This window comes from Protobothrops mucrosquamatus, unplaced genomic scaffold (assembly GCF_001527695.2).
Source record: "Protobothrops mucrosquamatus isolate PMUCROS unplaced genomic scaffold, P.Mucros_1.0 scaffold47, whole genome shotgun sequence".
NCBI classification, from domain to species: Eukaryota; Metazoa; Chordata; class Lepidosauria; order Squamata; family Viperidae; genus Protobothrops; species Protobothrops mucrosquamatus.
Window position 1 is genome coordinate 1,092,474 of NW_015386429.1, and position 13,208 is coordinate 1,105,681.

Below are 13,208 nucleotides of genomic sequence, written 5' to 3' on the forward strand. Positions count from 1 at the left end.
TTTTTAAAAAAAGTATTTACTGTGAAAAGACAGTAATCCAAAAAGTCAAAATCACTATATACTGACATCACTCCAACACTTTGCTTTCTTTCTTGCCTGTTTTTCTTCATACCTGTCAATATAATATTTATTAATGAATTATACAGTAGCAGGAATCAGAAAAGGATAGGCTGGCCCTGATTTTCATTCATTGTATGGAATTCTAAAAAGGATCTTCAGTTCAATACAATTATAGTACTTCTTGCAACCAATCAATTTGTCTAGGCCACAGGTTGGCAACCCGCGGCTCCAGAGCCGCATATGGCTCTTTGAGTCTTCTCTTGCGGCTCCCAGCCTCCTCCGTCATTTGCAGAGAGAGAGAGACAGAGACAGAGACAAGCACTTGCGCTTCCCTTCTCTGTCTCTGTCTGTCTCTGTCTCTCTGTGTGTGTGTGTGTGTGTGTGTATAAAAAAGAGAGTAGCCTCATGCTGTTCTCGAACAAGCTGACAAGCTTATTGGGCAGGGCTCCTGCCTTTGCTGCTTCTCAGCAGGAAGCAGAAGAAAGCAGAAAGCAGCAGCGCTCTCTCTCGCTCTCTCTCTGAGTGAGGGAAGAGGACTGGCAGACCAAGGGCAGGAGAGAGCCAGCCCAATAAGAATGTGTGTCAGCTTGTCATGAAGCCAGCTTGCCAGGTGAGCAGAAGATCGGAAAGAGGGAGAGAGGGTAGGAAAGAGGGAGGGAGACAAAGAGAGGGAGAGAGAGAGAGAACTCATGCACAGCAGCCTCTATTTCTTTTTAATTAAACTCTTCAATTAAGCTACCCCCCTCGCGCGCGCGTGCAGGTTTTGCAGCTTTCAATGTTTTCTTTTCTCTGGGAAATGAGTCCAAGTGGCTCTTTGAGTGTTTAAGGTTGCTGACCCCTGGCCTAGGCTTAAACTCCTTCTTTAAACTCTACTGAAGAGATCTATATGTTTATCCTGTTGAAATGCATGAATTTGACTGTGATTTTTCTCAACAAAGTAAATGAAAGAGACCAATGAAGGAAGCATGACTCACTTTTTCTTGCGCTTCCTTCCAGGCTTTGACAGGGTCAGATTCATAACCTCTCTGGACTAACATCTGAATCAAATCTCTCTTTGATTTGTTCTCTATGGGGGAAAAAGAGATTGTAATGAAAAATATATATGCACCAAAGAGATCAATTCAAAACAAAGTTACAAATTTCACAATATCCTTTAATTCTATATTATTGTTACCTATGGCAATTTTCCCTTGAATTTTTTCTAAAATAAAGCGAGCTTGATTGTTAAACTTCATAGATTCTGCCCCTAACATTCCTACAAGCCACTCCTTACGCAAACCATAATAATTTAAACGTAAGTCAAAGAATTCTTTTAAGATATCTTGCACAGTTTCATATTTCTTCAGACATCCCATGTGATCAAATAGTACCTGCAGAAATGTAAAAAAAACCTGATTAAAAACTATTTCCACTACTCCACAATGTTAAATAAATGCTATTATTTCTAGACAAAAGTATAATTATTATAGAAAACTAGAGTCTTAAAATTTATCAGCTTTAAATTCAAAAATCAGATTTCACTTGTTTTACCTGAAATTGTTTTTTGGGAAATTAATGAGAATGTATTAATCTCTGTTAAATATATCTGAAGTTTTTTCATTTTGTTTTTTTCAAAAGTATCAAATATTAAATTAAAGTTAAAGAAGCTACTAGCCTGAATGAGTGCAAAGGGCCAGGGAAGAATGTGCAGGTGGGGTGCAGGTGACTTTCTGGAGGAACTGACAAGGAAGGCTGCAAGTGGCAATCAGATTATTGCAGAATGCTGCAACTACTCACTCATAAGTGAAAATTGTTGCTAAGTGCCCCAATCACAATCATATGGCTATATAGGTGCTGGGAGGGCTGGAATCCTGAGGACCAATTGTAACCATCATTCATTCAGTGGTGTCATAACATTGAATGAATGGTGATAGGAAACAAAACTAACCAGTACTGCAAAAACCTAGTAACTATCCATCGCTCAGTAATGTTTTTACACAACTTGGGCAGAAGTTCAATCAATTTTATTTGAGCCATAGACAAACATAGAACTAATAAAATAACAATTATGCAGAAATAGAAATAAAAATAAAATGTTATATAGATAGAATAAGATAAAGATAAAATTACAGAGTACAGGTATTAAGATGCAAAAGGACCCAATAAAACTGCAATTAATTTTATAATAACTAATTTAATGTTATAAGTAACTAGGCTAAATAAAATTATATAAGTAATACTGGAATTTAAAAAGAACATTATGAGAATGTAAAGCTATGCTAAATTATATTAATTCTAATATTTGCTGTAGCCCTGCTAGGGTTTGTTGGGATTATGGCCATTATATTCCAACCAACTTTATGGCCATTATATTCCAACCAAGAAGTTGCAAAAGAAAACATGAAGTGGTATGTGTATATTTAAAAGGACAAGAGGGGAAAAAAGTGAGGGAGAGGAAGGAAGAACAAGGAAGGAGGTGGAAGGAAGAGAAGATATGTTGAATTATGGAAGCCTAGTAAGACTTAGATTAACCTCACTTGGAAGACTTGTTGTAAACATCATTTTTAATCATAACCCTAACAGAGAATCAGACTACATTGTCTGGAATACCTTGCCTTCTGGTTAGGTAGCAAGATTAATTAGCTTGCCCTGCCCAGATATTGTGTTATACATGAGGAAATATGACCCATAGTTTCAATTTCCTCCTCACACAAGGACTGAGCTACTTTAAATATAAACGTTTCTCCAAGAGAGCAGAGGGGAGAACATTATAGTGAGCAAGAGTAAAAGTTATTTTGATGTTTTGGGAACAATACTGTAGAACTAATATGCAGAAAACTTTTCTGTGGGTTCACTGAATATATGGTGTAGCTTAGTTAAGTTTATTTTGCAGAGCTATATCTCTGGCACATTGCTCAAAAGCTGCTTTGGCTTCTCAAATCCAACTGGAATCAATACAGCAGGGTGGAATCCACAATAACGTAAAGTGGCACAAAGCAATTTATGCCAAAAAATCTGAAATTGGTCTTGAAGAGCCAAAGAAGGCAGACCACAAGAAACAGAACACAACAAAGAACCAAAACCAGGTTACTTAGGAAGCTTCATTGTACAGCATCTAATATTCTATGTTCTGCTATGCACATTTTGGAAGTCATAGGACAGCTGTCATATTATTTTGTTCTCAATACTTTTAGTCCACTAGGTATATGAAAAATATCTTAATAGAGCAGCTTCATTTCTGATCTTCTCAATCCCAAGATATCTGAAGACCTATACTTGTTCAATATCTTTGCCATTGATTTGCCACCTATGATTACGTCTAGAAGACTTATTTGAAATTATCTTTTAAAATTATTAATAATTAAATTATTGCCTCTGAAGTAGGAAGAAGTTGATTTTATGCCTCCCCTCAAAACAATGGGGGAAACAGAAATGGTGGCTACACAAAACTTATTGGAAGTTATTTTATTTTGCCCATAAACTGATAGCCTATTCTGCATACTTCATATAAGAATTTAAAGGTGTTTAATAAAGCCTATTACAATGAGAAATCATTCTGCATCTTTAACAACATTATTCGTTATTAACTTTAATGAAATTAAAGTTGCAATTCTAAACATATTAGTTGGTTGCAAGCCTTGCTAAACAAAATATTGTATAGCTTCCTTTTGAATAAACATACAACATTAAACTATGTATTTCTGTAAACCTACATATATATGAAATAATACTTATTTAATCACTATTTTAGAAATCAGATGCTAAATAATATTGCCAGTTTTGAATGTTAAGCTCATTTAAATGCTGATTAATATCTTGAATACATAAATAATTATAGGCCAGGCATAAGGTTTTATTTTAAAATACCTTGAAAAGGCATTCCCAGCATTATTTTAAATGAAGAATGACCAGGGAATAGATGACCTGGTAGACAGCAAAAATAGGAATGAAGCCAGACAAACTAAAGGGATTCCTAATCAGTGGAAGGAATAGACTGAGGACCGTAATTCAATCTCTTCTGAAAGGAATTGGACTCCTTTATCCTAGGATGCCACTTTATCTTTAAAAGTTGGAGATGATTAGGAGTGTATTATGTTCAATGCATAAGCTGCATTTTTGGTCAATAATCTCTCAACAATTATTCCTGCCTTGGTTATATTACATTTACATTATATTACATTTATGCAACACTTTTTGTACAGGACTACTTTTGAAGAGTAGAACAATTCCTAAGCTATTTTTATTCAAGTATTTTAGGACCATGTGGATCTATTAAAATCTATAAATTACACTGGACAACAAATATTTTGCTTCCTGAAAATATTTGGACGTATCTTATAACTATTTGGCTGTTAATCACAAAAATAAATATACAGGTAGTTCTTATTTGAAATCCACTTGTTCAGTGACTATTCAAAGTTATGATAGCACTGAATGAGAAATAATTACAAAGAGTTCTGAAAGTTGCAGCTGTTACAGTGTCCGGGTGGTCACATGACTGTGATTCAGGCACTCGGCAACAAAGCCAATGGAGAACCCAACAGAAAGCAGCACATGGCAATTATATGACCATGGGATTCTGCGACCTGGGGTTCATCTAACGATTGCAGCTGAGATGCTGGAACTGTGCCATAAATTGGTGCAGTCACATAATGTCAAACCTTATGACCATATCACTTAGCAACAGGGTTCCTGATCCCAATTGCCATGGTTAAGTGAGCAAAGAATATTATTTTTGTACAATATATATAAAGAGAAACATTAGTCATGTGCTATACAGAATGTATTATTACTAGTGTAACACTGCAAAATGGTAAACAGCTACTTGTCTGGAGGTCAAACATAGAGGAAAGTTACCATAGAATTACAAGTTAAACTTGTTTGAAGCTTAAAGACTTTGTGGAGTCCAGCAGTCTCTGCTTGAGCAAGCTTTTCTTCTGTCATTTTTACAACAAATTTCACAGTGGTATCAGTGTGATATTCTTTGTAGTCAGAAATTAATGCTGGTGTTTTTTCAGTCCCATTCAACATTGGTTCCAATACTTGTTCTTTATAAACCTGAAAAGATATTAAAAATGAAAAGAAAATGTAAAGAAAATAATAGACATATTTTAAATATAAAATTGCATCAAAAATATTTACCTGAGTCCATGTTCGAACGGGAAGTTCTGTAATTTCTACTGTGTTCCTATCAACCACAAATATTTCTCCACTCACTACATACTGATTCTGACCAAGTTCTTGGATTGCTCCTTTAAAGTTTTTATAGTTTGGAAGCTACAACATTAAAAATAGACATTAATTATACACCCCTTAAAAAGCATTATATAGTTTTTATAATTGTAGATAACAAAAACATTCATTTAAAATCAAATCAATATTTAAGGCTAAAATAACATTTATATAGAAATAGCATCTTATTTCTGTAGGAAACTTCAAATTATTAATTCTTCCATAAAATTAGCAAGCTAGTTTATAACCACAGAGAAAGGAGAAAAGTAAGTATGAATCAGAGTGTATACAAGGATGCTTAAAAGATTGTTTGATTTTCAATATTTTTGCATAAATATGACCTAAAAAGTGATCTGTTCTCTAAAAAAAAAAGGTCCTAAAACTAGATAAAGAGAACCCAATTAACAAACAGGTCAAAATATTACACTTGTTCACTTATTTATTCAGGAAAATTATCGAGAGCTACATATTTGTGTGTGGCAAAAGTATTAGATGCATTGCAGGAAAATAAGACTGTTATTCCTCCATAGCTTGCTGAACAGGTAGACTGGATAGATCACAGGTTCCCAACTGGGAGTGTGAGACAATATTGCAGGAGGTGCAAAAACTTGGATTTTCAAAATTATAGTGTATATGCATAATTCGTTGCCATTATTTCTAACTTTTGTAAAGGGTACGAGAATATATCAGAGGGGTTCTAGGGGTACAGGGTATAGAAAAAATTGGGAGCCGCTGGGGTAGACTGTGTTTTTGGTTGAGTGTTCTTTTTTTATTATTTCAACACAAAAGTGTCTTTTGTGGTAGTGTCTTTCTTGTGCTTGGCTTGGGCATCGCAAGGAAGATTTCTCTTAGTATTGTTGATAGTTTCACTGTAGATGTTTCTTACTAAATCAAAGGTTCTTAATCATCTTGTTGTAAAACTCCATATTGAATAATCTCTAAAAATGCTGGATCAATAAGAGGCCCTCCTTATCTTCATCTGACAGAGATCCTTTCTCTCTAAGTCTCTTATATTCTCCCCCAGTGAAGACACTCCAGTAGTGTCTATCTATCTCTAGCTAGGCTAGTTCTACCTGTGTTGTGACCACTTCTCTGATCAGAAAAAACGTCCCTGATAGTGCTCCTATCTCACTATTCATCATGCTGACAGTGGGTAGCATAAAATCTTTCTTTCACATCCAGTAGTTCTTTTAAATGAGTAAGGAGATCACCTCCTCTGTTGTTGTGAGTGTGATTTCCCAGTTGATTGTATAATTTTATCTGGTCACATGTGTTCCGTATGTTCAACCATGCTACTCTGTTACTATCAGTGAGAAGAAGAAAGAGTAGCGGCACCTTCACTGCCACTTCTGAGTTGAATAGAGAGATCTGGGATGGAATGTTGATTTGAATAAAAGAGAAGTAGAATGAGAATGTAAAGCCATTACAGAGAAGAGGTTTATACTGTGGGAAAATATACAACATGACAAACTTAACTATGATGTGAGCGTATAAGGTGTAAATTGAACTAGAGAAAGGTTTTGACAGGTTTGAAACTGTCAAATTATTAAAGTACATTCTAAGACTCCTAATGATTTCGTTTCCTGACCTTTCCTATTTTGAAGGGATGAGAAGATATCTAGTCCGATGTTCTCCAATGGGAAAAACAGCAACACCACTGCTTCCAGTGAATCATTTATTTGCATGTGTATCACAGTTTTCTTAGCTTGGAAAAAAAGGGAAGAGAGAGAGAGAGCCGAAAACCACAGTTCTCCTCAAGCCATTTCTTGGGCAAAACAAAAGGAGGCCAGCTTTTCTCCTGCTGGTACTGATTGTTGCAGCTGTTTTTACCAAGCCATATATATTCCATGTGGCTGAAGGTTCTTTCTTCAAAAGAACAAATCCCAGCTCTTACAGGGCTTTGTAGAGTTATTTTTATATTCTTATCCCTCTTTTTCTTCATTATTTTATTTCCTCCCTTCCCTCTCTGCACCTTTTTCTTAAAGCCTCTATCTAGATAGGTCTGAATAGACAAAAAATCCTACCATACCTGCAGAAAGCAGAACTAAGATTGGAGATAAGACTTTTCCTCCATGGGATGGAAAAAATAAGCATTGGAAAGATCAGCTTAATCCTAATGATTTCCATAATGGTATATGTTCTCAGATGGCAGCGCCTGGATCGGCTGCGGCTGCATTGGCTCTCGAAGGTGAAAAGTTTTTGGAAGGATATAAGGGATATAGGCCACATGATTGGGAAGGTTTTAATGTTTTGAGCAATGTGGTGGGACTAAGCTAACATATGAATGACAATCTTTGCTAGTATGGCGAGTTTTTAGCTGCTTCGGAACTGTTGGTGAGACTGTTAAAAGTCATTGGCGCTGTTTGAAATTGTTCTGCCAGAAACAAGATCTGACTGCTGGCATAGCAACGGATTTTATTGCAAATCAGGGCTGTTTCCAAAGGAGGCAGAGGAGGAGAGGTCCCGGGGCTTATGGAGCGAAGGAACTGGAGGAGGCTGTCGGCAGGCCCAGAGGAAGAGAGAGAGGCTTTTGGAGGAGTTGGAGGCAGCAGCTTACTCCAGGGGTGAAAAGGAGTGAGGCCCCTTTAAGGAAAAGGTGGAAGAGACAGGATCAGAAAAAGGAGAGGAGGCAAGGTTGTTGTGCAGGAATACAAGCTGATTTGAGGGCTAATCCACATGAAGCTCCATTTTCATCTGTCCTATTTGCCATCGTTCACCTCCTAGAGACTAAAATGAATGATCTGAAACTTGAGCTGGCCACGAACAAGGAGTGTATATCGGAGGTGGTGGCCCTTTGAGAGCTGTATGCAACAAAATTTCATTTTGATGTATGCCGACTGGTGTACATTCAAAGTGACAATAAAGTATTATTATTATTATTATTATTATTATTATTATTATTATTATTATTATTATTATTATTATTATTTTCATTCATAATGATGCCATGTTTTGTTAAAATGAAACAGAAGGATATGGTATGAATATCAAAAATACTGAGTACATAGTTTGGGAGAATATTTAATAAAACCTAAGGAGAAATACAAAATTCTAAATACATGCAATATTTCTGTGCAAATGATACTTTCATGAATAGAGGTAAATTGTTTTATAATTATAATTAAAAACTGAAGCCAAACTATCTTCAACAAAAGATTTTAACCATAACTAGTCAATCAAACAAAGAACCATCAGATAATATTATCTTACTGCACTGATTTTAGCTGCTCAATTTCTTCTGCTTTACTTCTTCTCTTTCCACAATTTCTTTAGTGTGATTGTGAACCAGATTTGTTTCTCTCCTAACAAAAGCTTAAAGCCTTTATTTATTCCTGCTTTCTGATTTCTGGCTTACTTGGCATGTCACATAGACTATAAAAATATTCTATAGTTTTCTTAGCCTCTTCTGCTCACTATAAGTCATATTTTTGTATACTGATTTCCAAACATAAGTTTGTCCCTCTGTAAATAAATATATTTAGCCTCTTTATGAAAAAAAGTTATATTACATTAGTCTGCAATGAATATTGCATTACCATGGGATGAGGATCCAATCCATCCAACATTCGTCTGACATTGTTCACAATCTCCCTGGTATCATAGTTTGGAATCTTACATGCCCATCCTGTACCGATGCCCTCAGCACCATTTATTAAGACCATAGGAATTATGGGAATATACCATTCAGGTTCCACACGCTGATTATCATCATACAGGAACTTAAGAAGATTGTCATCTACTGCAGGAAAAAGTAGTCTTGCTATAGGGCTTTAAAGAAAAGACAGATAAAATTCTGAAGTTATTTTGGTTTGTAATTCAATAAATTGTTAAACTGAATTGCTGTAGAAGTTACAAATTGTTAAATTATACAATTTATTTATTTTGCATATTTACATAGCTGCCCATCTCATAAAACAAGTATTTTTTATTCTTTTAAAAAATGAACTAGAATGTTACAGGTATTCTAAACGTTATGTAATGCATCTAGTGGGAAGCCTTCCTCAGGCAGTAGAATTTTAAAGTAATTTTCAATTACTTTTTTCAAGTAATTTTCAATTACAATTTTCAAACCTCAATTACTATCCTAACTACCAAGCACCTTCCAGACACCTTATGCAAAAATTATCAGGTTGCATGAAAAAGTACCCTTTGATCCCAATTGAATAGGTATATAATATTGTTTCAAACAAGACTGTGGTATTATTATTCATACTTATTCTTAAACACTTTCTTTTTTCCCTTTTACTCTCATTTTACTCTATAAAAGGTACTAAAAGCCATGATGTACTTGGGTAAGCCAAAATTATTGTTTAGAAAGAAAGTGAAGATACAGTATAGATTTGGATTAGGACCTAGTTGTATTTCCAAATAAGTCTTAGTTTTAAAGTCAAAAGATGAATAATAGTAAATAAAACTGCGATTTACTTTATAAATTGAAATCTCTCTGTCTCTCTGTCTCTCTCTCCCTCCCTCCCTCCCTTTAAGTCAGTGTTGACTTCTAATGACTGTCTGAACAGGTTCCTGAAGTTTTCTTGGCAAGATTCCAGAACTGGTTTGCCATTGTCTCCTTCCTAGAGCTGAAAGACAGTGATTGGTCCAAAGCCTTCATGCCTAATAAGGTAGGTCTAGAATTCATCCTGGTTTCTAACCTGGTATTTTACACTATATCAAACTGGCTCTCCCTTTCTCTTACAAAAAATACAAATTAAATTAAGGTGTGGAGTTTTTCATTTTGGTTTTTTGACAGGTTATGCGTTTTGTGTTCCTTGCAACTTCTGAAGGATAAATTTCATTGTGTTTTGTCCTATAGCCATTGAGTTGACCAAAATGTTGCAATTCTGGACTAATGAACTGAAATATGTATGGATTTCTTACACTATTATCTTATACTATAATAATAACAGTTATAGTTATCTTACACTATAATAATAACTCACCTCCCAAGTTTGTATTATTTCAAATAAAGCTTATTTAGATTTCTGTTTTAAACTACACTTTACCTCAACATGGTGAAGATGTAACGAGGACTTGCAGCATCCTTGCCACCATGAAGCCTAGTACCAAACTGACCAATAGGCTGTAGCAAGCTGGCATTATTACTTCCAACAAAGTTCTGAGCCAAGTTGACAATTGTCATCATTAAAGCTTGCTAGAAAAAATATTAAAGTAATGTTACTTTACAAATGGAAAAACCCAACATTATGAGTCAATATAGAATAAATTGCTGAGCATTACTTAATGCTCCAAGTCTGACAAAGTCTAGGAAAAAAAAGAAATAGCCCCACTCCATTTTGAAAAGAATTTATTATCAAGTTATCACTTTATACATTAACATTACAAATAACAATGTTGATAATGAATATGGCTATGAGGACTTTGGATTTCAATGGAATTTCTTTTTTCTTTTTATTTGTCCCTAAAGTTACTACAGGTGAAGTAAAAAATTCTAACTTTTCAAATCTGCCTACCTTGCTCTGCAAAATTATTCTTCCAAAATAATCAAGGTAAAATGGATATTTTTTTCTTTTTATACTCACCTCTCCATGGTGATAAGCAGACATTTCTGCCACAGAACCAGCCAACTGAGCAACTTTAACTTCACGTTTATCATTTCTCTTAAAGCAAGTATACAAAACTTTACGCTGCCCTGGTTTAAAGCCTGAATTAAAAACAGAAAAGGAAAAATTTCAAAACTGTACTTTTTCAAAGTAATGTTATATAAGAAGAAATACTTAATTAAACTGCAATTTAATCAGAATATCTAAGAAAATTTATACATGTTAAATGCAGCAAAAATTATCTAATAAATATAAAGAATTGTAAATTTATGCATTTGATTTCCTGATATGCCATAATAAAATTAGCAAATATAAGGGTAGCTTTAATACAGCTTCATTTGTAAAGAAGACGGTAAAATGAGGGTTGGTAAAATGAGGACCCAAATTGCGGGGGGCAATATGCTGATGTTGTCAGCTACTTAGAGAGTGCTATTGCTATTGCTAAAGCAATTGAGCTTATTCTACATAGAAAACTAAAAATGAAAAAAAAAAAACCAGAAAAAATGCAAATAATAGTATCTGTGTTCCAGCATAATTACATATTTAAATCATAAAAGTGAACTCACCATCAACAAGAGATGGGATGGATCGCTCATTATCAGAGTTGGAAAAGAGAATTAACTCCTTGTTGATAAAGTCATTATAAGTGAGATGCTTTGTTGCGGTCCCATACAGAAATTGCTAAAATAAATAACACTTATTATTACTTTGTAATAAATAACATCATTTATTTCTCCTTAATATTCCAACATTACCTCTGGTAATCCATGCAACCGACGTTGTCTTCTATCTTCCATGAAATTTGTCAACCATTCTTTTCTGTCATCAATTTTTTTCTTACTGAAGGCCTACAAAAATATAACACAGACTGCTCATGACTAGAAAGATTGGGGTCACTATAAAACATGAAATTTTAATCAAGGTCCAACAAAGACATAAACTAGCTAATAATTGTAAGCTATGTAATGAATAACTATCAGAAAATATTGTGTCCATCCATCCCATGCTACATTCTAAAATAAATAATAGAAACTAATGGATTAGGAAAAAAAGTCCTAATTTGAAGGCAATTTAATATCATGTATATGATTTGTACACTTAAAACATGTAGTAATTATTTAAATTAAATTTCTATACCTTATTAATGTTTAGTTTATCTTTATTACCAAATAAAGAAGATAGAAAAGAGAAATGGTCATTTTATTCCCTTTATTTCCAAATAAAAAAATAGTAAAAGGAAAAGGGACAAAAAGGAAAAAGCAACAAAATATCTCTAAAAAAACATTTTTAAAACTTGAGTCACAGGAAAAATATTGCTCATTCTTTATGTTGACAAAGAATTAAGAATATAAAACTAGAATGGCAACATTTTTCTGCTGAAGAACACTCTAAGTTCAGTAAATCCATAGCAATCTATCTAATTAACTATATTAGTATTGAAATAACATTTATTTAGCAGGATTCAATCTTTATTTAGATTTGAAATATTTAAAACTAAAAATGAGATAATTTATGAACAAGAACAAGCATGATAAAGGATTTAGTAGATTTAGAAACCAGTATCATATCCAAAGTTCTTCTTGTTCTTCCCTTCTTATTCACAAGACCAACACAAGTGACCTTCATCATACTATACGACAAAATTTTATATTTTCAACTCAGATAACACAATCCAAATAATCCTTGATTTATGATCAGTCACTTAGCAACCATTCAAAGTTATGGCAGACTCCCCAAAAGGTATCTATAACCCAGTTTCAAGGTTAAGACTGTTATAGCATCCCCACAGTGATTTGCTTTTACAACCGACTGCAGACATGGTGCAGCACAACTCCCCCATCCTGCCCAGCAAATTCCCCACAGGCACTGGGTCTGCTTTGCCATCCCACCTGGTTCCATACTCTCCTCCCCACCCCCAGTCACCATTCGCTCACTTACCTTTTGAAGGTATCCAGAGCAAAGGAGATCAGGATAGGGAAGACAAAAGACTGCTCTGTTACCCAGCCTTTTCGCTTTGTTCTGCTGGCATTAGTTGAGCAAAGAACTTATTAATGCGAGCAGAACAAAACAGAGAGGAACAAAGAGGCTCTCCATTTTGCTCTGCTGGCATTAATGAAGCAAAGATTCACTATTACCGATGGAGCAAATAGGACCTCTCCACTTATGGAAAGCTTAGCTTTTCTTTGCAAAACAAAGGCCTCAATTGCTTGGATCCCACAAGCGGATGTCATTTTCCAAGCTGGTGCTTCTGTGATCATGCTGCAAAGTCACAAACTGCTTCGCTGGGGCAAAACAGTTTGTAGCTAACTTCAGAAAAAGATAGCTGCTTGTTGAATTGTGCCATCTGTCCTCCTTCCCTACTTCAACCTCTGGAGCAAC

At 34.7% G+C, this 13,208-nt stretch overlaps 1 protein-coding gene across 1 annotated transcript in view; it reads right to left on the bottom strand.

The window, feature by feature from the left end:
- Positions 1-13,208, bottom strand: part of TOP2B (DNA topoisomerase II beta) — a 47,126-nt gene that overhangs the window by 17,595 nt on the left and 16,323 nt on the right. The window contains exons 16-24 of the mRNA XM_015811705.1: positions 11,585-11,677; positions 11,396-11,510; positions 10,809-10,930; positions 10,272-10,420; positions 8,808-9,039; positions 5,182-5,316; positions 4,897-5,097; positions 1,235-1,430; positions 1,035-1,126 (exon numbers count right to left, since the gene is read on the bottom strand). Of these exons, the coding sequence (XP_015667191.1) occupies positions 1,035-1,126; positions 1,235-1,430; positions 4,897-5,097; positions 5,182-5,316; positions 8,808-9,039; positions 10,272-10,420; positions 10,809-10,930; positions 11,396-11,510; positions 11,585-11,677 (1,335 nt within the window). The remainder of the gene's footprint in view (positions 1-1,034; positions 1,127-1,234; positions 1,431-4,896; positions 5,098-5,181; positions 5,317-8,807; positions 9,040-10,271; positions 10,421-10,808; positions 10,931-11,395; positions 11,511-11,584; positions 11,678-13,208) is intronic.